At 46.6% G+C, this 25,074-nt stretch overlaps 1 protein-coding gene across 5 annotated transcripts in view; it reads right to left on the minus strand.

Annotated features, from left to right (window-relative positions):
* LOC114053188 (mannan-binding lectin serine protease 1-like) overlaps window positions 1-25,074 on the minus strand; it is a 97,704-nt gene that overhangs the window by 36,636 nt on the left and 35,994 nt on the right. For 3 of the 5 annotated variants that reach the window (XM_027876078.1, XM_027876077.1, XM_027876079.1), the window contains exons 3-8: window positions 22,218-22,395; window positions 21,914-22,045; window positions 16,664-16,860; window positions 14,171-14,318; window positions 10,296-10,414; window positions 9,260-9,338 (exon numbers count right to left, since the gene is read on the minus strand). In XM_027876078.1, the coding sequence (XP_027731879.1) occupies window positions 9,260-9,338; window positions 10,296-10,414; window positions 14,171-14,318; window positions 16,664-16,860; window positions 21,914-22,045; window positions 22,218-22,395 (853 nt within the window). Of the gene's footprint in view, window positions 1-1,748; window positions 3,277-9,259; window positions 9,339-10,295; window positions 10,415-14,170; window positions 14,319-16,663; window positions 16,861-21,913; window positions 22,046-22,217; window positions 22,396-25,074 lie in introns of those variants that run through there. The other 2 variants (XM_027876080.1, XM_027876081.1) reach the window with 2 other exon arrangements.

The raw sequence follows: 25,074 nt of genomic DNA on the forward strand, positions 1-25,074 counted from the left end.
TCAATCTTTTCATTCTCTCACTGCCATGAGGCTTGGCAATATTCACCATTGATAGAGAAAACTCCGCAACAGATTATCCTTGGGTGGTGGGTGACTTATCTATACAATCAAACCCCATTATGGATCCCTTGTAGGTGGTTGTGATGATATTTCACAGGTTCATCAGTTTGTATTTCATGCATTGACAGACTCATCTGTTCTTTGGGAGTCCCTGTTCTTTCTTCTGCCTCAACATTCTGTGTTGGAGTCAGACCCCGGCATTCAGCTAGTCTTGGTGGAGACTCACTAACACTGGGTTCCCCCATTACCCTCTCCCTTTTTTGAGATTCCTGGAGGAACTGAAACATCTCAATCCCCCAGAGAACCAAGGGAAGAGAGAGTCACCTTCAGAAGTCCCTCTCTGTGGTTTTTACTCACTCTCTCACCTGCCCAAACCAGGTGGCCTCCAGCCCATTTCGTGGTCCAGGACCCTACATCTCCAGCCTGCCTCTTAGCAGTACTAAGACTTGAGGTGCTGCCCATTTTCCTGCGAAATAGCAACACCTTTCATTCAAAGGGTGACATTCTCAGCATCATCTACGCAGAGAGAGGGTAAAAGGGAAAGTGTTCTCCAAAAAGTTTAGCTCTGGGAAATTGTAATCTGGTATCCTGTACTCTTATGAAAGTCTTCCTTCCTGGAATCAGAGGTATTTTCCTGTACTTCTCTTTTTTCTTTCTTTCTTTTTTTTTTTTTAGGCAATTGGGGTTAAGTGACTTGCCCAGGGTCACATAGCTAGTAAGTGTCTGAGGTCAGATTTGAACTCAGGTCTTCCTGACTCCAGGGCTGGTGCTCTATCCACTGTACCATCTAGCTGTCCCTTTTCCTGTACTTCTACAGACCCTTCTCTTCCTCGTCAGTTTTCCTCTCATTAATTTTAGGTTCTGAGCCAGTGGAGTAGGGACTGAATAGATTCCATTGATATGTATACAGGTAGACATGTCACAGCTAACGTGCAATAAATGCTGTGATGTCTAGAATCATTAGCCCAAAGGGCTAGAAGTGTTTGTGGATGGGCTGGGTATTGTGGATGAAAACATATGAATGGAGACACAGGAGACAACTAATTTAAATTGTAAATGTACCTTAGATAATGTGATTGCAGCTTTCAAAGTTGACTTGGCTAAATAATCTTCATGCTATTTGCAAAGATGGGATGTTATTGTATTTCCATTAGCATTGCAGAGCGCATGCTAGCAAGTTCCTCTGGCTAACGTATGACATTAGCCATTTGATGTTGTATTTTATCTGGTTAATGCTGGACATTGGTTTGCTCTTGACTCAAAGCACATACACACAAACTTCCAAAGCCGGGCTATAGTTAATCTTAGGGAATTGGATTTTTGCTAGGAATTTTTAATGGCCTTTCTCACTCAGAACTTAAGCTGCCCTCTTTTTGGTAATGGGTAGAGAATATTCATCCACAACCTTAGACTATATTCAGACATTGTGAATTCTCCCTCTCATCCCCATCTCATTAGTTGATCAGATAATTATCTCACTACAAATATTTCTCAGCTCCCCTCCCCCCACCCTCCCACCAATTTAAGTCAAGGATGGTTAAGGGGAAGAGATCCCATGATTCTTTAGACCAGGCTATTCTCATTGGATTAGGTGGTCTGATCCATGAAAAAAGAACCCAGACATATTAATGACGGCAGACTCTGGGGTCAATGGAAGGTGAAGACATTTATTTATTTTAAAACTCTATACAGCCTTCCCATTTCTCCATCTACATGTGATTAGATCAGTTTTTTTATCTCGTCTGTCTTTTCTGCATTCCATGTCAGCCTCTCTTTTCTGACCCCAGATTTCCATAGCACTATTGGAAGGAGTTTGTAGCCAAGACTTTCCCTTCACCTCTCTGACTGGGCCAGACGGGTTCCTTCTGCTGTGCATCCTGACACATCGCAGCATCCCATGGCTGGACATCTGCCTATGAATGAGGCCCTTGGAGGTCAGAACTTTGCACCTTCCTCTCTCTTCACTTTCATACTGTTGGGTCAAGTGTATTCTTTGCTTTTGCATTTCCCCAGTCTCCCTCTGTCTCTCTTAACTCTTTCTCTTCTGTTCTTGAGATCACAGCTTTATGTCTCTCCTCCGTTAATGCCTCTGACTTATTTCTATTTCTTTTCCTTCCCTCATGGCTTATCTGTTCCTGAACCGGGTCTCCCCACTTTGCTTCTATCTGTTGGTTACTTCCTCTAGATGTTGAGACTTAGGTGTGCTGAGCAGAGAGGAGGATCATCAGAATGAGGGCCAACCCCCTTAGTCCCCACCCCCAGTGACCTCTAAATGAGGTCTGGCCAAGTTGACCATTCCTAGTTTCCCAAAGTGCCCTCTGGTACCACAGCCATATTCAGACCCCTCTCTGGGCCAGGTCTAAACTGGGGAAATCTTAAGGGTACAAATGGAGGAGGGAAGGAGGAAGGCACTTTGCATTGGGGCCCATCTTTATTACCCGACAAGGCACTAGGCCTTCCATTCAGAGAGCCAACCATGAAGAAAGCTACTTTCTGTTCAGAGAGCTACAAGGTGCCATCTGGTTATATCATTTCAGGGTTGCTGCATTTTCATGGGGTACAGAAGTGTCTCTCATTGGAGATGGAAAAGCCTCCAAAGCCCAAAGCAGTGCATCTCTAATGGTAACAGGTGGGCAATAAGGCCTGTTGAGAGCCCCTTGAGTCATACCCCACAAGGAGTTACCTAGTTTGAGTACCCCTAAGACCACCCTCTTCTAGGAGGAATGAATGGCAAGTTAAATAGCGAAAACAATTAAGCATAAATGAGTTTTGCCAAAACCACACTGATCACTCCATGGAGCTCATGAGTCTACCACGACCCCCATTCTGGCCTCCCTTAGCTGCAGGTTAAGAGTCATTTATCTCTGGATCTCAGACACAGTCTGTGCTTTGAAGGAGCTGCTCGGAATTGCCAAGAACCCAATTCACTGTTTTTCAGCGATGCTCCCGAGTCCGTCAGAGAATGAGCAGGGATAGGGATGGAACACTCTAAAGGAGTCACCAAAGAATTCAGACATGTGTCTGGATCAGTCCATGAAGGACTCAGGGCTGGATCAGGTGTATCCAGTGCCCATGAAGATCCATTTGAACTGATCTGCAGAAGCCCCAGGAAGGTCTCTGGAGGTCCTGGAGTGGCAGATCCATCTCAGGCGGGTCCTGCCGGTCCCTCGGTCTCCTCTTCTGTAGGGAGTCCACTCTCTGTTCCATTTTCAGGCTCTGCTCCCATGGTGAAGGACAAGAAGGGATGGGGAGAGCCGAGGAAGAAGCCACAAGAGGGAGGGTAGAGGGAGAGAGAGAGAAGAGAAAAGAAGAGAAAGAGAGATTACTGGGCAAAGCAGGAGTAGCTCATGCAGGAAAGGTAGAAATCATTCCACACAGACTGGTGAAGGTGCGCAGGGTTGATAAAGGCAGCCTGAGAGAAGGGCAGCTGTGGGTGGTGGGCTTTGCTCGATTGTTGTGAATTCTGGATGTGTCATTTCAGCGACTGGGGCACTCCCAGCGAGGGCAATCCCTCCACTCACCCAGTACTTGCTTTACAACGGTTAGGTGCCTGGGGTCAGCCGCCAGTGCCTGGGCAGGACTTGACCCCGAGGCTAGCTCTCGGCCCACTCCACAACAAAGTCTGGCTCATTGTGTTAAATCTATGATGCCTATAGCTCAGATGGGCTGAGCTCCCAGTGCACAGAATGCTGTGAGGGAATCATATACTTTGGGGAAAAATGTTTCTGTATTTTTCAGAACTAGAGGATCTGTATTTCTGGATGTTTTATGCTTCAAAAGCACTTTCTGCACAGCAACTCTGCAAAGCAGGTCATATAAATAAAGGGTATTAACCTCATTTTACAGATGAGGAAACTGAGGTCCCAGAGGTACAGTGACGTCATAGCTCCAGAGACGTAAAGGACCTCCAGGGCATCTAGTGCAACCTCTTCATTGTACAGATGGGGAAACTGAGGTGGAAGAGGTTAAGGGACTGACCCAAAGTCACACAGAAAATGAGTCAGAGGAGCCCATTGACCCTTGAACTTGGCTTTTTGGCTACAGGGATAGGGCTTCTCTTACTGTATACCAGGCTGATTGCCCAGAGTCCTAAAGTTGGAGCCAGAGTGGGCCTCACACCCAGAATCTTTCCACAAGACCAGACTTCAGGGTGTTATAACATACCAAGAGCATCTCTGGGTCCTATGGCCTGGGAGCCACTAGCTGGAGGGTAGACTTATCCTGGACATTCATTTGTTAGGACAGAATATTTATGTGTGCTTGACAAGGCCCGGACACATTCACTGGCAAAGTTTTTTCAACTTTTCTACTTTCTGAGGCAATGAACGGGAGACTCCAGCCCGCAGGGCGCCCTTTCTCTCAGGGGTTGTAGGGCCACAGATCTGAGCTGGAAGGACCTAAGAGGCCACTCAGTCCAACCCCCTCATTTTACAGATGAGGAAACTGAGACCTAGAGAGGTTAAGGGTCCCAGGCCATACAGTTAGTAGCAGAAGCAGGATTTGAACTCAAGTCCTCTGACTCCAAGCCCAGAACGATACCAGGCAGCCCCCAGCCTTATCACATGCAAAAGAAAACGGAAAAGGAAAAATAAACGCCCACACCCTAGCTCTGAAGTGTTATCCAAGTCATTAGTCCAAAAGTGGGTGCTCAGCAGCTTTACCCAACAGGTAACAGGTCTAGGAGTTAGTCAGGTTTTGGGGGTGGGCTTCCTCATTGCTTCCTCATGGGGGCAGGATTTTCAATCCATGGACTGAGGAGTGCTCCAAAGCTGAAATTTTACGAGATGGCTAAAGGACCCCAATTCTCTCTTCCATTTTAAAGCAGGAGCTCTTTCTATCTCTGTCTCTTTCTGTCCCTGTCTCTCTCCCCTTTCCTTTCGCCATGTATCTCTCTCTGCCTCTAACTCTCTTTCTCTCTTGAATTCTCTCCCTGCTTCTAAATCTTTTGTCTGCAGACCTCTGTGTCTAGAGCAGAGGACTCATGTCTTTGGATTATGCCACGCCAGGTCTTTGCTATCCCCTCTACCACCAACACAGTCCTGCAAGCTTAATAGTGCTCCAAAATGCTCATATAATTCAACTGCTTAAATTGAAATATAATCCTTTTGTCTGTTGTGCGTCATACTAAAAGGTACACTCTGTGTCAAAAATAGAAATTCAGTGGAAGAACAGTTCATAGTTTTTCCTCAAAGGGATGAATAAGAAGATGTTAGCTTTGTTTTAAGCATATTCCCGAAAGCTACAAGAGATGTTATTTCAGGGGACATCGGTTCGTGTTGACTTGCTGTGCTCACCGTAAACTTTATATAGCAGACCATCCTGAAGACAAACAGTTTGAATATGGGGATTTGTGGCAGAGGAGACAGATGTACAAAATGTCTATGAAGACCTTGACTATGGTCCTGGCATTTGTGAGATCACGTTCTTTGATAATTGACTACTTCAATGTGGAAATGAGCACAGGGAGAGTGAAGAAAACTAAAAGAAGATATGGTTACGGGTAGAAATGAAACTGATCAAAGATTTGCAAACTGAAGAGGAGTAAGCTTCATGTGCATCATCAATACTTTCCTCAAGAAGAGAGAAAGAAGGTGTTAGAGCTACAGGACATTGAATGACTCTGTAACAAAGCATATTGACTCTATCTTCTTAGAAAGGAAGTGTCACCTCAGAATCATCTGTGTGCTGGCTATATCAGGTCACCAGCCAGTGAGAACAAAGATAAAAGAGCAATCCCCCAATCAGAAGAAAAGCAAAAGATGTGTGACGTGATGGCAGCTCCAGCCCATCCTGCTTAAATAAACTGTTAGCTTGCAAAAATATGAAATGGGCCAAGGCAAAGGCATGGACTTTTTGGAGCCATTTCCTGGAGGTGCTTACAACAAGGAGGATGATGGAGCCCAGAAATTGCCTTCTCTTGCTGAGTGAATGGAGAGAGGGAATTGCTAAAAGCACTATTGGCTTAGAACACCCGCTCATTTGCCGGGAGGATGACCGAAGAATCTCTCCCATGTCATCCCACAACAGACTGAAAAGTGATTAAGGAAGTGTGACATCCATACTACTAAAGCCCAAACATCTGCAAGAGGGTTCGTAGGGGATACCTGAAGGCAGACAATGAACACAGAACATGGAACAGATCTGCCAGCTTTCTCATAGCAATCTCTGCATATTGGGAGAAAACAAGTAGAACCATCACATTTGGACTCTGCATCTTCAATATCTAATGCGAGGAAGTACAGTGACATTTGGGAAGATGAGGTTAGGAACAGCAGTTGGATTTGACCAAGGCCATACCGAAGTGAAGGTGACAGAATTCTAAAGGAACTTAGAGACTGATGCTCAAGGGGTCTCAAAAAAAGCCAAGTTTACAAAGGAATGAAAACCATCATGGATGGTGCAATTTACTAGCATAAAAAGTGACTAGGAAGCTATGTGACTCTCATATCACCATGGCTAGGAAGGAAGTGTGTGACTACCATGTAACCATGATTAGAAAGATGTGCCACTGCCATGTTGCCATGGCTGAGAAGGAAGATGTGTGATTACCAACCCATGTCCCTACTTTCTTATTTCTAGAAAATCTTCTTGAAAATGGCGCACACATTCATCTAAAGCATCCTTAAAGAAAACATAAGAAGGGAACAAATAGATTTTGTTAGTTGATTTTCTTCAGCTGATCAAATCTGCTTCACTTTAGTTCAGCTCAGGTCTCATTCAGGTAAGCACTTACTCTGTTCAAAGAGAAGAAGCGTTATGGCAGAATAGATAGAGGGCCATGCTGGGAGTTAGAACCACCTGAGTTCAAGTAGTTCAGGTCTCTAACATGTGCCTACGGTGTGGTCTTGGGTAAATCCCTTAGCTTTTTAGTGCCCCAGGCAGCACTCTAAGTTGTAGATCAGTTGTTGATCTGCTTTGGTAGAGGGAATTCCTCAATGGGCACTCCCTTGCACAATGTGATTTACCAAATAGAGCACTAGATATGGAATTGGGAAGATGTTGGTTCAAATCTCACTGCAGACAACAACTATGTGATACTGAATAAGGGATATCGCTTCCATTTCCTAAACTATAAAACGGGGGAGTTGGACTCAATAACTTCTAAAGTTAAGGTCCAAAATATATGATTCTGCAATCCATTCATATCATATATACCAAGTGGATGGGAATACATAATAACTAGACATTCAGTTGCATGGAAAGAAATACAAATGCTTTGGACAGGAGTTGCTGGTGCACAATGAATTTGGCTCAGAATTGAGAGTTATTAATAATTATTCCTTCTGCGTGGTTTACAGAATGGTGTCCTCACGAGAACCTTGTGAGGTAAATATTTAAATGTCATTATCTCCATTCTAAAGGTGAGGAAATTGAGTACCAGTGAATGGACCACAATCACTCAGCTAGTGAATAAGATGGGCCCTTGTGCAGGACCCCAGTACAACAGGGAGATTGGGGTCAAATTACACTTGGGAAATGGCTTCAAGCTTTTGATGTCCCAGGCTTCATGCTGCTATCAAAACCCATTTCTTGAACATCAGCATTCTCCTGGTAATGCTTTCCAGCTGCCAGTCTGAGAACCCCATGATCTTGGGAGGATTCAAGCGACAAAGAACCCAAAGGGCAGTGGAAATCTGAGTGGCACACCTCAGGGGATGGCATCTTGATACCAATGGCAACTTATATGTGAGAAATGGAGTGAAAGAAATGATGAAAAACTCTGGTGACCAGAAGAGGTGGTGGGCTGGTCACTTAGCAAGAATGGAAGACAACAGGTAAGACAGCTCCAGGGATACCCCCAAATGTGACAGGTCTGTAGCATGTTGGGTGGATCCTTGCTAGATGATTTGAAGGAAAAGAAGGACAAGAATCATAGGATGAGAAAGTATGGAAAGATTGCTATCTGCACCAGTGGAGGGTGTGTCCACATGAAGGAAATCACAGATCTAATAAAGGAATTATTACAATATTCTGAATGCACCAAGGAGTGAAAGTCATGTCTCTCAACATTCCTTACTAGATTTCCCCTGGAAAGAGTCATGTTCTTTTAGTACAAGGTATTTCTCCAAATCAGTCATATTTATTCCTAACGGCCTTGGGCTTGACTAGATTTGAGACTACGTTGGTATTTTTCTATTCTGTATGGCTTGGAGAGCAAGAAGTGGGGAAGAAGGAAGCACAGTGATGTCCGCTCTGGCTGTACATACATACAAACGAATGCCAACAAAGGTCTTTGATTTGTTTTTAGCTTTCACACGACATGATGGTGCAGAGAAGACTGAAGATTGTTTCTTTATAAACACAGACCTAATTATTCTTTGATGCTCGGAACCAACCTATTAAACACAAGAGACTTCCTTCACCTTGGGAAGATCGCTACAGTTTTTTTTTTAACTCAGTGGTTCAAAGCAGCTTCAAAGCATAGGACTTTACCTAGAATCCCCAAATGTTACTGGAGAGTTGGGTGGGAGCTCAGAGTTAATCCAGTTCAAACTTCTCAAGGTAAAAATGAGGTTCCTGAGACTCAGGAGGAATGACTTGTACAAAGTCATGAAGCTGGTCATTTGAAAAGGAACCAGATCTCAGGTCTTCTAGGGTCTCAGCTTTGGATGTGACCTCAGAGGCGTCTCACCTCAAACAGTGTTGAGCTGAGCAATCTGAGTGCTGGCACAAAGTATATTTGGGGAACGAGGAAGGGGCCTTTTGGGGTTGGCAATTTTATACTGTCACTTTAAAGTATATTTTAAGGTTATAGTAACAAAAAAAAAACCAAGAAAAGGACATGTGGAGGTTGTACTAAAGCCCTTGACTCAGGAAGACTCCTTCTCCCAAGACTTTTGGGCTGGTGCTTAGCCTCCCCACCCTTCCCCTTTGCAGGGGGCTCCTCCCTGGCTGCTCTGGCACACTGGGTGAAAGAGCCCTCATTGCCCCGCACAGGTGACTGTTTAGACAGAACTGGCTAACGCAAAGACTCTGAGCCAGGGGACAGCTTAGCAGGAGGATCAGCTTCTCCAAACCGAGCCGAGGTCACTGCCTGGACACCAGAGACCAGAAGAGCTCCCTGAGTTCGAGATAGCCTGGCTGGCTTGGGGGCCAGGATCACTGCCTCCCTCCTACCAGGTAAGGCTGGCTAGTCGCTTACAGCCACAGACACTCTACACAGAGCAAAAGCGTGAGACACGTGGGGAGCTTTGCTTACTTTTACAGGTGGGGATATTGTTACTCCATGTTCCATCTTTCAGACACTCGATCTGGAATGTGTCCATCTCTAGGTTGTCCTGGGGGTGGTAGTGGAGAGAACATAAATGGGGTGGGGGCAAAGTGAATGTCATAAATAACTTAGGTTGAACCTCAAACCCTCCCTTGCAAGACAATGGGGTATCATGGGTAGAGTGCTGGACCTAGATAAAGGGAGGTTGTGTTCAAATCCTGCTTCAGGCACCTACTAGCTGTGTGACCTTGGGTAAGTCACCCTCTCTGGGCCTCATTTCCTTCATCTGTCAAATAAGGGGTTGGATTTGGTGACCTCTAAGGTCCCTTCTACTTCTATGATCTCATGGTCTTTTTGAGCTTGACTGGAGAATGTTCAAGCCATAGAACTCAAAAGAGCCTTCCAAAGGAAGAAACAATCACCAGGGCTCAGATGGGTGAACACAAATGGAGGGTCAAGGACTTCAATGTGGAGGAGACTCTAGAATTCATCTAGTTCAACCCTCTCACTTCAGAGAGGAAGAAACTGAAGGCCAGAGAGGCTGTGACTTATCCAAGGCCATGCAACTAAAAAGCGTCAGAGGTAGAATTTGAATCCAGATCAGTTTGACTCCAAATCCTGTGGTCTTCCCATTACTTTACCAGGCTTCAGGGGAAATGAAAGCGCTTCCCTCTAGCACATTAAGCCTTGGCTTCACAGAACCATTTCATACAAATTCGTACAGTAAACACTTTGTGGCTTGGAAACAGGTGGGAACTAATCCTCTCCCCCGACATAAGGTGACCAGGGCAGGATGCACACACCCTGGACTCTCATGGAAAGTTGAAGAGGGAGTGGCTATGGCCAACTGCTCTTGAACACTTGGCTCCCTGGCTTGATACTTTTTCAATCCTACCTAGTAGAGGTTGCCCAACCCTGTTTGAATGACTGTAGAATCCCTGTCTCGTGACTGTGGCCACATCTACCATGCATGATTCTGGAGACCATCCATGTCCATCCCTCCCTCCAGGCAGAGGCCCCATACCTTGATTACTTTGTAGCCAGTGTCACAGCTGATGAGCACTTGGTCTTTGAAGGTGTATTTAGCCTGTGAGGGATCGAGTTTCCCATTGACAGGGGGCTGCAAGATGGGGCATGGGTTCCCTGGTGGTGGGCAGAGAGATAGAAGAGAAATGAAGAGTCTAGCCAGAGCAAAACAGCATACAGACACGGTGGGAGTTGTCAGTTTCTGTGAATGACTGAGGGAATGAGTGAAAAAGCATTTATTAAGTGCTTAATCTATACCAGACATTGTGCTGGAGGCTGTGGCTACAAGTACAAAGATGATTCAGTCCCAGCCCTCAAGGAACTTGCATTTTATAGGGGGATACAACATATGTAGAGGAATGTGGCCAGGGGACAAGGGACCCAGAATGAATAAACGAATGAATGAAAAGTATTTATTAAGCTCCAAATATGTGCCAGACACTGTGCTAGGGGCTGGGGACACATACAAAAGCGAGTTAGTCCCCGTCCTCTAGAAGCTTACTTTCTAGTAGAGGAATACCACACAAATAAGGGAGGGGTGGCCAGGGAAAGGAGTTTGGATCTGGGGAGTCATAGGGATGGTGAGTAGAGCCATAAGGGAGTAGATTAGCATGCCTTTTCTAGTAACAATGGCAGAACTGATTTAACTATACTGTCCAGAGTAAGAGCAAAAGATGAAAGGAGCGGGGGGAGAGTTTGAATAGTGCCAGGGGAGATGGCCAAGATATCCATTGTGGAGTAACCAATGGGATCTTGGTAGATCCCTGGATAGGATGTGAAGTGTGGTCTGGGGCTAATCAGTTATACTGAGTTAAATGAGCTTGCACTAACTCTCACCCATAGATCTATGACCCCAGGTCACAATAACCAGTGATATATTGGGATGTTGGCTGAGGATTTACTCAATTCCTGCATGTCCCAGACTCAACTTGAAATTTCCTCTTATCTCCTCTCATATCACTCAGAAGTTGATGACAGCGACACTGAACCATGTCTTGAGAATTTGATTTTATTCCATTTTGCTCCAATTCAGTTTTTAAAGGCATTTATGGACAGCTTTATCATGTGCCAGATTCTGTGCTAAGCACTTGGGAGACAAATAAAAAACAAAAAAAAAGAGTTCTTGCTCTTAAGGTATTTACATTCTCTTGGAAGGGATATACACACTCTTTAAACAGATAAGTAGGCAAATAACCTGAGAGGCAGTGTGGCATAGTGGATAGTGGGTCAATTCCATAGTCAAGAAGATCTGAGTTTAAGTCTTGTCTCTGTTACATACACATGGGTCTGGAAGAAGGGAAGGTTGTTGGGTGTAGGGAAGATAATGAGCTCTGTCTTTAACATGTTGAGGTTAAGGTGCCTATGGGCCATCTAGGTGGAGATGTCCAGCTTGTAGCTGGTGAAATAGGACCGGAGCTCAGGAGAGAGATTAGGATGTGCCATACAGATCTGGGAGTCATCTGCATAGAAATGGTAATTGAACCCATGGGAGCTGATGAAATCACCAAGAAAGAGTATGTTGAGGGAGAAGAAAAGACCAAAGGCAGAGCCTTGGGAGACACCCATGACTGTTGGGGGAAATGTCTATCCCTGCTCTGCTCCTATACAAAGGCTTGAGCAAGACATGCTGTGCATCTGAAGACCCTCACCTAGAGCCTTCTTCTTGTGTTGCATTACTAGGGGCTGCAGGAAGAGGAGGAAGATGCCTGTTTTATGTGGCACCTCTTGTTGCTGATTGGCTAAGCTGTCCATCAGCACCAGGACAGTCACCAGTGTCCCTGGTATGGTAATCAATCAAAATTATCTCTAACTTGACGTAGTTCAGCTAGCCAGTGACATTGATGAGCACAGCAAGAGTCTCCCTTCCTCTTCCACATTTTAAAGTGTCCTGTAACAATCTCTGGGGATTTTTTATTAGAAAATATCTATATGTGACTCTGGCATCAATGGAGGCAGATGGGGCACACATATGGGAGGTAAAGTCTTCTATGTTACACCTTTGCCTTCCTTTTGGAATTTACCTTGCATATGTTTGTTACTAAATGTTCTATTTACATTTTATGTTCCTCCAATAGAATGTTCATAAGAACCTTCATAAGAGTAGGGACTGTTTCAGTTTTATCTTTACGTGCCCAAGACCAAGAAGAGTGCTTGACACAAAGTGATTACTTCGTAGATACTTGTTGATGGACTGATGAATGGATACATGACAATTCAAAAGAAATACTTTTTCCGTTTTTATCCTGTTTTATCCAGGGCTTACTTACCCGGCACAGAGTTATCATCATTATCACCACGACCACTACCACCACCACCATCAACACCACCATCACCACCTCCATCATCTGGTACAGAGGACATTTAATAAATTCTAAATTGAATTAAAATGTATTGATACTGAAATATGGAAACAAGCCAGAAGAGGCTAGACTTTCTCATGTCTCTCCACCCCTTCTTCCTGGAGTAGCTCCATACTTGAATAAATGGCTCAGAATGTCCTGGAATGGGCAATTCATTCCAGGTTCTAGCCAGCATGAAGCCAGCTTTTGAAAGCTGGGAAATGAGGTCAAGTTTGCTGGACCATCCAGTCCTATGGCATCCCAACCCATGCCAACCCCAGGACTGGGGTTTCTGATCTAAGATGGTCAATAGTTGTGTAAATTCTCTGAGTAAAACACATTCTTATCCCCAGGACTGCGGTGAGGTGGAACTCTGTGAAATCATGGGATGTTGGAGCTTGGAAAAGACCTCAGAGATAATGGAGTTTGGTTTACTCATTTTGCCAAGGAGGAAACTGGGCCCCAGAAAGGGAAAGTAACTTTCCCAAAGTCAGTCAATCAGTCAATAATCATTGATTAGGCAGCTGCTATGTGCCAGGAACTGTGCTAATTGCTGGAGATAGAAAGACCAAAGAAATTCCTGCTCTTGAGGAGCTCACAATCGAATGTGGGAGACTGTGCAAATAACTATGTACATACAAGTCATATACTGCATAAAAAGGAAATAAACAGAGGGAAGGCACTATAATTAAGAGGGATTGGGAAAGGCTTCTAGTAGAAGGTGAGATTTTGTCTGGGACTTGAAGGAAGCCAAGAGAGAGATACAGAGTGAGAACATTCTAGGCATGAGGGACAGCTAGAGAGAATGCCTAGAGCTTGGAGCCTGGAGCCTGGAGCCTGGAGTATCTTGTTTGAGGAATAGCATGGGGGCCAGTGGCATTGCATCAAAGGGGTGTGTGTGTGTGTGTGTGTGTGTGTGTGTGTGTGTGTGTGTGTATGTGTGTGTGCATGAGTCTCAGATGGAAGAAGAAAGGAAAGGTGAGAGGACAGATTAGGAAGGGCTTTGAACGTCAAACACAGGATTTTATATTTGATCCTGGAAGAGAAAAAGAGTCATAGGAGTTTACTGAGTAGGGTGGTTATGAAAATCCCTTTGGAGGCTGAAGGGAGGATGGATTGGAGTTGGGAGAGAGGTGAGGCAGGCAGACCTCCCACCAGGACATTGGAGTAATCCAGGCACAAGGTCATGAGGGCCTGCACTGGGGTGCCAGTGTCAGAGGAGAGAAGGGGGAAGATTGGAGAGATGTTAGGAAGATAAAATTGATCAGATTTGGCAACAGATTGGATATGGGGGGTGAGGGATAGTGAGGAGTGGAGGATTACACCTCGGTTATGAGCCTGGGGGACCGAGGGATGGAGGTGCTCTTGACAGTGATAGGAAAGGCAGGCCCTTGGAAGGGCTTGGGGGTCACTCAGCCAGCAAGTGGCAGGGCTGGGATAAGAAGGCAGGGGTCCTGCCCCGGAGCCCCCTCAGGCTTTCTGCTCCGAGGGCTTTGAGAGGGAAAGGAAGGGCAATGAAGGAGGGCCTCGTTACCTGCAGATGTGTAGGAAAGCCTCCAGCCTCCATTCTCCCCTGAATTGTCACTGTGGAACAGAATCTGGACGCTGTTGCTCTGGGTGTCGATGCGCCCTGGGGATTTCTCTCCACAGTAAGGGCCAAACTCTTTCTGCCCAGCCTTAATCTGCTCAGGGACAAAGAGAGAGAAAGGGGGCAGGATTATGAGGGGGGCTGGTACCACGCTCAGAGCCCTTCTCTTGCTCTCTCAGGTTGAGTGGGGTTGGGATCTGGAGTCCTTCATCTGATGGATTTGACAAACATTCCTGTACTTGCCCCTCTCACATGTGAGCAGTGTGTTCAGTGCAGGGACACAAGGCAAAGTCTCTGACCTTGAGGGGGTGTTGGTGGTGGTGAGCTTTACAATATCTAGGCAGAGAAGCAGGAGCAAGCTAATTTGAGGAGGGAGAGAGGACCAACACCAGGGGCTGAGGAGGAGAGGGAGGTCAGCAGAGGCTTCACCAGCACCAGGATGAAGCCTGGAAGGAAGCCAAAGATGGAGGTGAGGAGGGAGTGCATTCCAGGTAGGGGGCTCAGCCTGGACAAAAGGACAGAAAGAAGCAGAGGATTCAGTGGGGAGTTCGGAGAGCACCCAGTAGTCAGCTCGGTTGGGTTGGAGAGTGAGTGAAGCAGAATGATATGAAGAAAGTCTAAAAAAGGTGAGTGGGAGCCAGCCTGAGAAGGGTTTTAAATGCCAAACTGAGGAGCTTGTACTTTATGCCAGAGGCAATAGAGAGCCATGAAAGGTACTTGAGTAGGACAGTGCCTTCCACCTATGAAAGCCAGACTTCCTTGCAACCATTTGGTTACATCTACATCCCTAAAAGGCAGGCATGTATTCCAGCCCTTACTGCAGGGAGGCAGAGGGGAGGCCACCAGGCTGTGTCTGGACAGGAGAGACTGCGCAGGCAGATAACAGATGAGCTGAGGAAGAGCTAGTCTGAAGAGATCACTCCTTCCTAAGCTCCCTGAGGCATGTGGACGCCATAACTTCAAGGCAGGCTTGGGGATTAAGCCCATGCTTACTTAATCTGGGCTTCTAACAGATTCCCCCGGGATTCCTTGGCCAGGCTGTTCTGCTTTCTGGACCTGCTCTGGTTGCTGTCATTACAGAATCAGAGATTTAGAGCAGAATGGGATCCCAGCAAGTACCTAGTCCACCCCTCTCATTTTACATATTAGGAAACCGAGGCCCAGAAAAGTTAGATGACTTGTCCAAGGTCACACAGGTAGCAACAGAGCCAGGATGTGATCCCAGGTCTCTTCATTCTGGAGAGAGAGCTCTTTCCACTGTACCGTGATGCCCTCTTTGTGCACATCACAAGACTCCTGACACCCTTCTGTGTCTTGCCCAAAGAATGGGTCATATTACAATCTCCATTTTCCAGAAGCTTAGCTAAAATATGGGGTGTCTCAGGTCAACAGGGAACCCAATGGTTCCAGCTGTGGATTGGCCACAGATTCCCAGAAGGACATTGAAGCCAGAATTCAACTGTCCTCTTTCATAAGGTGACTGGACTGGGAAAATCATGCTGTGGAAATCAACAATCCATTGGGCATGAGGGCATTGCTGCTAGGACTTTCCTCCAGGGCATGGACTCACAGGCATTCCCCCAGGGATGGTGATGGGTTTCCATGAGCTACCTTTTTTGTGGCCCAGTTCCCTCTGTGACTCATCAGCTCCCCACCGGGAAGTCCCTTTGCCTCTCCTGGCCTTCGTTTCCTCATCTGTAAAATGAGAGCCCTGGACTGCTTTAGGATTTCTCTGGGGCTTTCCACCATGCCTTCCTTTTCCAAGAAACTCATCACTGGAATCTCATAATCCTGCAAGACTGAGTCAGCCTTGGTCCTCACTTCTCATCAGTCTTCTCTGCCCCTCTGGTTGGACCCTCAGAATGGAGGGCAAGGCCGTGGGCTCCAGGGACTCTGCTGAAAGAGGACGCTCAGCACAGCTACATGGCTTTTGGACTTCTTTGGACTCTATCACACCCCCGCACCAGGTACCTCCCCCTCCCCCTTCTCGGCTTCTTTTTTTTTTTTTGTAAGCTCCCTGAGGGCAGGGACTGTCTTTGTTTTTATTTGTACCTGTATTCCCAGCATCAGCACAAGATCTGGCACATAGTAGTTATTTAATAAATATTTATTGACTGATTAGATGATCTTTGAAGTCCCTTGCAGGTCTGAATCTATGAGCCTTTAGTCCCAGAGCACTGACCCACAGTGGGTCTGTGTCCACAGAACAGGATTTCTCCAGAGAGGCCTTAACTAGCTCTTATGGACACCCATCCCAGGACCCTGAGCCCTAAGCTGATATCACAAACATATCAGATGGGATGGGACTTGCCCAAGGTCACACAGCTAGTCATGGTCAGGCTGGGAATCACACCCAGATCCAGGCTGCTCCCCCTTAGTGTTGCCTGAGCATCCATTCCCAGGTGTGTGGCTCTGACTCCTTCTCCCGGCCGTTCTCACCTTGACGTAGTCATAGGGGCAGGACACCTCGGGGTGGTCTTCGACATCAAAGCTTTCCTCAAACTGGAGAGTGATGACAAAACCATCCTCCAGTTCAATTCTGTAGAGACAGTCTGAGCTCTTGGGGTACGGGCCAGGGAAGTCGGCGCTGCTGATCACTCCCGTCCTCTGGGTGAAGAGGTTGTCACTGCACTCCACTGTTCAAACACACCCACATACACATGAGCCACACACCATATGAGACAGGTCTGAGCAGCTCCAGTCCCTCCCATCCCCCCATGCCCACTGGCAGCTTCCTTGGTATGTGAACGACCGTAAGAGAGAGAGGCAAGAAGAGCATATCTGACATCTGAGCAGAGCTTCCCAGAGTCCAAAGTCATCTCACCTAGGGTTCCCAATGATTCTTTGGGCAGGCAGGGCAGAGAAAGGCTAGGGTCACTTTGAAGGGACTTGCCCAGATGACTCAGGAAGTGTTGGAGGTGGGCTAGAATCTATACTGATCTGTCTGACATCTATACTCACAGGAAAACTGAAGCTTATTGAGGGAGGGGATCATGACTCATTTTTGTCTATACCCCCAGCTCTTAGCTGGGGTCCAAGAGGGGCTTTGTAGGGGCTTGTTGGACTGGCTTCAACTGAGTGTATGGAGAACAGATGCTCAGCTGGGGTCACCAAAGACCCATGAAGCATTGGAGGCACTGAGGAAGATCCATTAATCACCAAGGTCCCTACCCTTGAGAAGCTTATAATCCAATGGGGAAATGAGATACAACACGCTGAGTGCATAATATCCAGAGTTTATATGTACTTCTAAGGTTAGCAAAGCATTTTATACATTCTATTACATCATTTAATCCTCACAGCAACCCTGGGGAGGTAGGTGCTATTATTATCCCCATATTACAGATTGAAGAAACTGAGGTTAAGTGACTGATTCAAGGTCACACAATTATTAAATGCCCGAGGCTGTATTTGAACGTAGGTCTTTCTGACTCTGGGTCCAGCACTCTAGCCACCGTGGCATCACCTGACTCCTTCTGTGGTGGGTACATGGTTCTCTGAAGTCAGGGACCCCAGATCTGGAGCTGGAAGGGATCTTATCTGGTCCACTCCCCTCATTTTACAGCTGAAGAAAGTAAGCCCCTGGAGGTGAAGGCTCAAGGTCACGTAGCTGGTAAAGGGTAAAGCTGGGAGTTGAACCCAGGATCTCTACCTTCAAATCCAGAGAATGTGAAGGGGGTCTGACAGCACTTTTAGAGCTTTCTTTCTTGGCCAGGAAACCTTGTCCTATCATATGCCCAAGATCGAGATCCTCAATGAAAATCAGAAGGTTCCCCCCTCCTCCATGCAGCCTACTCAGACCACCTGGCCCATGGTCCTTCTCATCTGAACATCTGAATGGCACGGACTTTGTGCTTCATGCGAAATAGTCACACATTGATGTGATTTGGTGGCACTTCTGTTCTCTGTCCTACTGTGTCCCTGTCTAGGCTGGACTCTCCCTGAGGGTAAGGACCCTGTCTTTTATTCCTTTGGGGGCTCAGTGCTTGGCATGGTGGCTAAAAATAGCAGGTGTTCCCAAAAATGTTTGCTGAATGAAGGGAAAAAAACCCTCCTCAATTCTTTGAGAAGACACCTACTCATGAACTTGCCTGCCGCATTTTCTAACTCCTCACTGCAAATATAATTAGAGAAAGCTGAGGAGCTGAGTGAAGGCTTTGTTTAGTCCTGTAGCTATAAGCAAAGCTGTGGTTTCCTTGGTTAACCCTCCCTAAGTCCTACTGGTGAGCTCACTCATGTTTTCTTTCCTTGCCACTGCTCTCCCTTTTGAACAATCCCCAGCGGCTCCTTGGCCACTTCAGTGCTTGGCAAGGGGCTGCCTGGTCTGTGCCTTTGCCAGTGGGCAATGCCAGGGCTCCAGCTGGCACTGGAGGTTCTGTCTATCCAAGAGAAAGTTGGCAATGTGCTCTATTATTTGAGAGACTGGTACCTGGGTGGCCAGTGGATTCCCCCAGGGACCCATGCCCTTCCTCCCCCTCTGTGGGTGAGCTTGTTGAAGTGAGTGCCACCTGCCAAGTTCAGAGGAGGGACTCATTGGAAGGCACCTATCCCTATCTTGGGGTGGGCATCCACTGGCACCCAAGTGCAGAAGTCCTATTTTTCTGATGGACAAAATGCAGTATTTTGGTGCCAGGGGATTGAGATGGGTTTCTTTTTTAACTCAAACAATCAACAATCCTTTATCAGGTGCTTACTGTGTCCTGAGTATTATTCTAGGCACCAGAGGCACAAAGACAAAAACTGAACAGCCCCTGCCCTCAAGGTGCTTACATTCTATCTGGGGGAAGCTGGACAACATAGCTAATGTTTACACAGAGCTGTAAGGTTTGCAAAGCACCTTATATGTATCATCTCATCTGATCCTCGAACAAGTAGGTGGCACTGTTATGTCCATTTTACAGATGGGGAAACTGAGACTGAGAGAAATTCACTGACTTGCTCAGGTATCCAGGTTGAAATATCCACAAAGTAACACTGGTTCTCAGGTGAGAAACTAAGGCTGGATATGTAGATCTGGGAATCAGATGTGTGGACATGAGAGTTGAGGCAATGAGAGCTGATGAGGTCATCAAGAAAGGGAAGAGGACCCAGGACGGAACTTAGTTACTCAGTAACTCAGTGACTGAGGGAGTCATGGGTGAAGATCCAGCAAAAGAGATTGGGAAAAAACAGTCAGAGAGGCAGGAGGAGATCCAGTAGAGAGACATTTCAGAAAAACTGAGAGGCAGCTAGGTGGCACAGTGGATAGACCACTGGCCCTGGAGTCAGGAGGACCTGAGTTCAAATCCAGCCTCAGACACTTGACACTTACTAGCTGTGTGACCTTGGGCAAGTCACTTAACCCCATTGCCTAGCAAAAAACAAAACAAAATAAAAAACCCCCCAAAACCTAGGGAGATGAGAGAATCTGGGAGGAGCTGGTGATCATCAGTGTCAAAGGATGCAGAAAGGCCAAAAAGGAAATGGAGAAGGTGTCACGGTGCAGGGAAAAGAGTAGCTAAGCGCCAGTGACACCCCAAAAGGGCAAAAACCTTCCCTGCCCTTGAGGAGCTCATATTTCAGGTAGGAGAGGGGAAACATGGCCAACAGACGAGAATGCAGGGGGGTCAGCTCTGGGGGTGACTTCTAGTGGTTCCACATAGGACCAATGACCACAATGGCAGGCATTGCTGCAGCACTACAGAGGTTCCCCAGTACTTTACATATGTCGTCTCATTCGAGTCTTATGAGAACCATATGAGGTTGGTACTATTATTATCCCCTCCATTTTATGGAGGATGAAACTGAGGCACAGAGATGTTCAGTGACTTTCCCAGGGTTACACGGCTACTAATTGCCTGAGGCAAGATTTGAACTCAGATCTTCTGACTTCCAGGCCCAGCCCTTTATCACCTGTGCTACCTATTTGCTGATATACTGAAGTACCTTATTCATGTAAGTTTTGGCAATGACCCAGTGGGACTGAGTGGGTCAGGACACCCTCGAACACAAAGCACCCCTATATTCAGTCCCTAGCAAGATTCCACATCTCCTCCCCAAGAGCTCAGGATTTTTTCTTTCAAAGCCTGTTGTTATACGTTTCAAGGTCTTTCCCCATTCATTTCCTGTGGGAGACACATCTAATTTTTTTTTTTAGCTCAACATTGAAAGCTGTTTGGAATCTAGCACAGTACCTGGAACATAGTAGGTGCTTCATAAATGTTTATTGAACAAATGACTGAATAGAATCCAAGGGCCATGGGTCATTACAGCTAGAAAGGACTTTAGAATTCATCCAGTCCAAGACCTCATTGTACAGACATTTGAGATCTTGATGTAAACCAGAGAGCCTGAGAGGCCTCAGAGGGGACTCTGCATATTAAATGCTTTTTAAATGTGAGCCACTTACTGCTTTAATCTCCCAAAGCTAGGAAGCCTCAGGGCTGGGATTTGAACCCATACTTCCGGACTCTGAGTCAAGCCACTTTCTCCACTGCACCATATGGTACATGGATGATTAAATTACAGGCATAAGGTGGTGGATGTAACTGATGCTTCAGGTCATCTGAATAGAATGCTAATTTTTAGCATTGTGAACCTGCTTTCTCATTCTTGGCAAGCCAGGACTTAGCTTTAGGCAGCCCTGGCATCGTGAGCATCATCATTCCTGACCCCTCCCCCCAGCACTGGAAGAAATGTCCCAGAATGTTCCAGGGCTCTCTCTTGGGCACTTGGCCTCAGGTTCATTCTTCTGACCTGTCTCTTGCACTCAATTCAATTCAGCAAGAATTAATAAGTACCTACTATGTGCCAGGCACTGTGCTGGGTCTTTGAGAGACAAAGACAAGCCTGAATCAGCCCTTGACCTTAGGAAACTTCTATTTTACAGAAGAAATGCAACATGTACCCAGATAAGTAAGTGAGAACTATATGCATGTTAAATGCCAAGTGATTTCAGAGTAGGGACTGCACTCTTGACCAGGGCTGGGAAGAGATCAGGAGAGACATCCTATAAGGAGATGGCACCTGAGGTGAGTTTTCCAGGGTGCTAGGGATTCCAAGACGTGGAGGTGAGAATGGAGATTATTTCAGGACATAAATGCTGTGCAAAGGCTCAGAGGTGGGAGATAGAGCTTTCAGTCCCACAGAGTGATAGTAATTAGACCTGTCATCTGAAACATAACTCGTGTAAGAGGGAGCCATATGAATTCAGTCTGGAAAGGGAGGCTGGAATCCGGTTGTAAAGGTCCTTATCTTATGGCTATTCCCAACAGCTTTTCAACCTCAACCAAATCAGGAAGCTTTTTCTGAGCCTCAGTTTCCTCATCTCTAAAATGAGGAAGGACCCTCCCCCCTTCTGTTTTGGCAATGATGGTGGCAGTGGAATGGAAAAGGGGAGAGAGGGTGCTAAGAATCACTTAGCTCTTAGATCATCCATGAACATTAACAGTTGGTTTTCTAAATGTAAGACCAATCCTTGTCTGGTGACCAGTAAGTGGAAGTGTCACTGGAAGAGTAGAATGTAATGAGTAATGATAGATAAATGGATGGAGCATTTATTAAGCACCTACTGTGTTAGTTCTGGGGATTCCACCCTCCCCCATCCTGCCCACTCATATTGGGTTGTATAATTAGGACAAATTCAGGGGTGGCTGCTCGAAATGGAACCTTCTAGGTTGGGGGAGGGGCAGAGATGCTGGTCTCTCTTACCTCTGCAGGTCCTGTTGTCTGTATGGAGGATGTAGCCAATGCGGCAGGAGCAGTAATAGCCTCCAATGTAGTTATGGCAGTAGTGATCGCAGGCCAGCTCCTCGTCACTCTTCTCTGTACACTCGTCCACATCTGGGGGAGGGGGAAGATGGAGGGGGATGAATCAGCTGTGAAGGAGGAGCAGGTGGGGGCCAGTAAAGCAGACAGAGGTAACCAGCCTCCAGAAGCACACTGTACTCTAAGAGGAGAGGGGAGTGAATGAGACAGCTTCAGGAAATCACACAGCCCCCATGCCTTGACTTACCCACAGCCATGTAATGGGCGTCAAAGCCGGTGAAGCGTTCCTCATTGGAGAAATCTGATCGGAAAGTGAGGGCCATGAAGGGGCCTGGGGAGAGGACCACCTGCTGGCCGGGGGCTTGTTCTGTGTCTGTGGTCTCCCTCCCACAGAAGAGAGCCAGCACCTGGTCCTCGGCTTCTACCTAAAGGAGAGGCAGGAAAAAAGAGCAGGTCAGCCTCGACCACAGACTTGGATCTAGAACCCTTCATGGCCCTGGAACACTTTCCCTTCAGCTACTCTGGGAGGTTAGTAGCGTGAATATGACATAGACCTTTTACAGATGAGGAAACTGAAGCTCTGGGAAAACCCCCAACACCATATAACATCTCAACCTAAATCCTTTAATGTTTGCCAGACACATTCTATCCATTAGCTCATTAGAGTCTCACAATGGCCCTTTGACTCTAGGGACTATTATTATATCCATTATACAGATTATGAGACTGAGTCTCAGAGATACAGTGAATGGTCTAGGGGTTATCATCACTTATAGCTTGCAAGAACCTGAATTAAGCATTCCAAACTCTAGGACCAGGGTCTTGTCTATTGACTGTGCCTTGGAGGTGATGTCATATGGCTAGGGATGTGAAGGATTGGGACGGATAGAAGAGTCTGGGATGTTAGGATTTTGAGAATGAGTCTATTCAGGATGCTGGCAGCATTGTAGGACGACTGAGGCTGTTAAAGAATCTGCACATAGTTCCACAGACTAGGAGCAGATGACTGGGTGGTTCAGTGGCTAGAGTTCTGGGCTTGGCGTCAATAAGACCTGAGCTCAGATCCTGCTCCAGACACTAGCTGTGTGACCCTGAGCAACTCACTTGTATTTCATTTTCCTCATCTGTAAAATGGAGACAATAATACCACCTCTCTCTCAGGTCCTAATAGAATAACAGTCAAGGTGCTTTGCAAATCTGAAAAGGGTTTTTAAGTGCCAGCTCTTAGTATTCCCCTCAAAGAAGGGATTCTTCATGCAAAGGAGGTGTCTACAGTTTTATAGGAAAGTGGTCTTTTTTAACAGGCAGTCTGCAAATGCAAAGGACCTACTATTCGATTTAATACGACACAGTACAAGTTTACCAAGTGCCTACTATGTGCTAGGCTGGTTACTGGGGTTAGAAGACAAAACCAGAGTCCCTGCCATCAAGAAACTGACTTTCTACTGAGGCAGACCCAGCATGTGCACAGATAAGTAGATATGCAATGTATGTGTAGGAATGGGGTGGGAGGCACCAACAACTGAGGGAAATAGGAAATGTCTCATGTTGGAGGTGACCCAAGCTGAACCTTGAAGATAACCGGGGGTCCAAGGGGCAGAGGAAAGGAGGAGGGTGCCCAAGAATGGGGCACAGCCTGTGCAAAGGTGCAGAGGTGGGAGATGGGATGTTTGTAGGAAAAGCACGGAGGCCAGTTCAAAGGATGAGTGAGTGGGCCTTGTAGACTGGACCCAGATCATGAAAGAGCTTCCATTTTGTGTCAAGGCAATAGGAAGATATGGAAGGTACCTGATCAGAAAGGGGAGCGACATGATCACACTGTGCTTTAGGCATGTTGTTTTGATGGCTGTGTATGGGAAGGATGGATTGGATAGGGGAGAGACTTGGGATGAGAGACCCTTTAGGAGCCTTAGTAGTTCAGGCATGTGGTGATGAGGGTCTGAACCCAATGGTGGCTGTGTGGTGGACCTTAAAGGGAGAGATGTTGTGGTGGCAGAACTGATGATTGGATTGTCGATGGATTGGATATGGGGCAGGGAGTGGTGTGAGGGAGAGAGAAGAGTCCAGGATGATTCCAAGATTCAAGTTTGAGGGACAGGAGAATGGTGGTGCCCTTGACAGAAACAGAGAAATCTGGATCCTTACTTGGCAGTCCTTACAGAAAGAGTCTTCCTGCACGTCTGGGTTACAGGCTGAGGGTGGAAACCTGCCCTTGACAGATGGATGTACCTCCTTAGGAGCAGCCAGAAGGGCTCTGCGTGAGATCTGAGGACCCTATAAATCATTAGCTCAGGCTTCAGCTAAGTAGAATAAACAAACCGGGGGGCAAACCGGAGTGAATCCAGCTGCCTTGATTTGCCTTTCCAAGAAACCAAAGCCAAGTTTGAAATGTTTGCAAGAAGGGGATCTCAGGATTTAGAGTGGCTTAGAGATCACTTGGTCCAGCCCGGTGATTTATGAAAAAGGACCGGAGGCTCAAGATGATATAGGAGCTGTCCAAGCCAACACAGGTCATCTCCTGAGTACCTTCTTGTGGACACAGGGCTCTGTTCTGTTTGCTTAGCTCAAGCCAGAATTGCTTAGATGACCAAACTCACGGAACATTGTAGCTGAAAGCTAGAAGGGAGAGAGCTCAGAGTCGAGACTCTGGGGTCGGGAGGGAGCTGGCCAACCTCGCTTTATAGAACAGGTTCTGACAAAGGAAATCACTTGCTTAAGGCCATGCAGCTCATTAGTCAGATCACTCTGTTTACTTAAAAACATCAGTTGGCCTTGCTACAGGGCTTTAAGGCTTGCCAGGTGCCTCGTCAGATGGCCTCTTTCTTTGTGGCCAGTCTCTCAGCTGTGTAATTATGTCTTAGGTATGTTCCATATATGCTCCCCTTTCTTGAGCATCGGTTTCATAATAGATTAGTTTGCCACCCATTCTGTGACTTGTGTTCCCAGTCTATCCAGAAACTGCTCAGGGATTCTCAAAGAAGAAGCCATGGGGGTGCTAATGGCCAGTTAGGGACTCTCCATGATACCATACAGACATTGTCCTTTATGGGTGCTCCTGAGGATGTGGCATGGGTGGGCAGATAGGCCCGTGAGAATGTCCCAGA

Source organism: Vombatus ursinus, unplaced genomic scaffold, assembly GCF_900497805.2.
Source record: "Vombatus ursinus unplaced genomic scaffold, bare-nosed wombat genome assembly UNPS02014810.1, whole genome shotgun sequence".
NCBI classification, from domain to species: Eukaryota; Metazoa; Chordata; class Mammalia; order Diprotodontia; family Vombatidae; genus Vombatus; species Vombatus ursinus.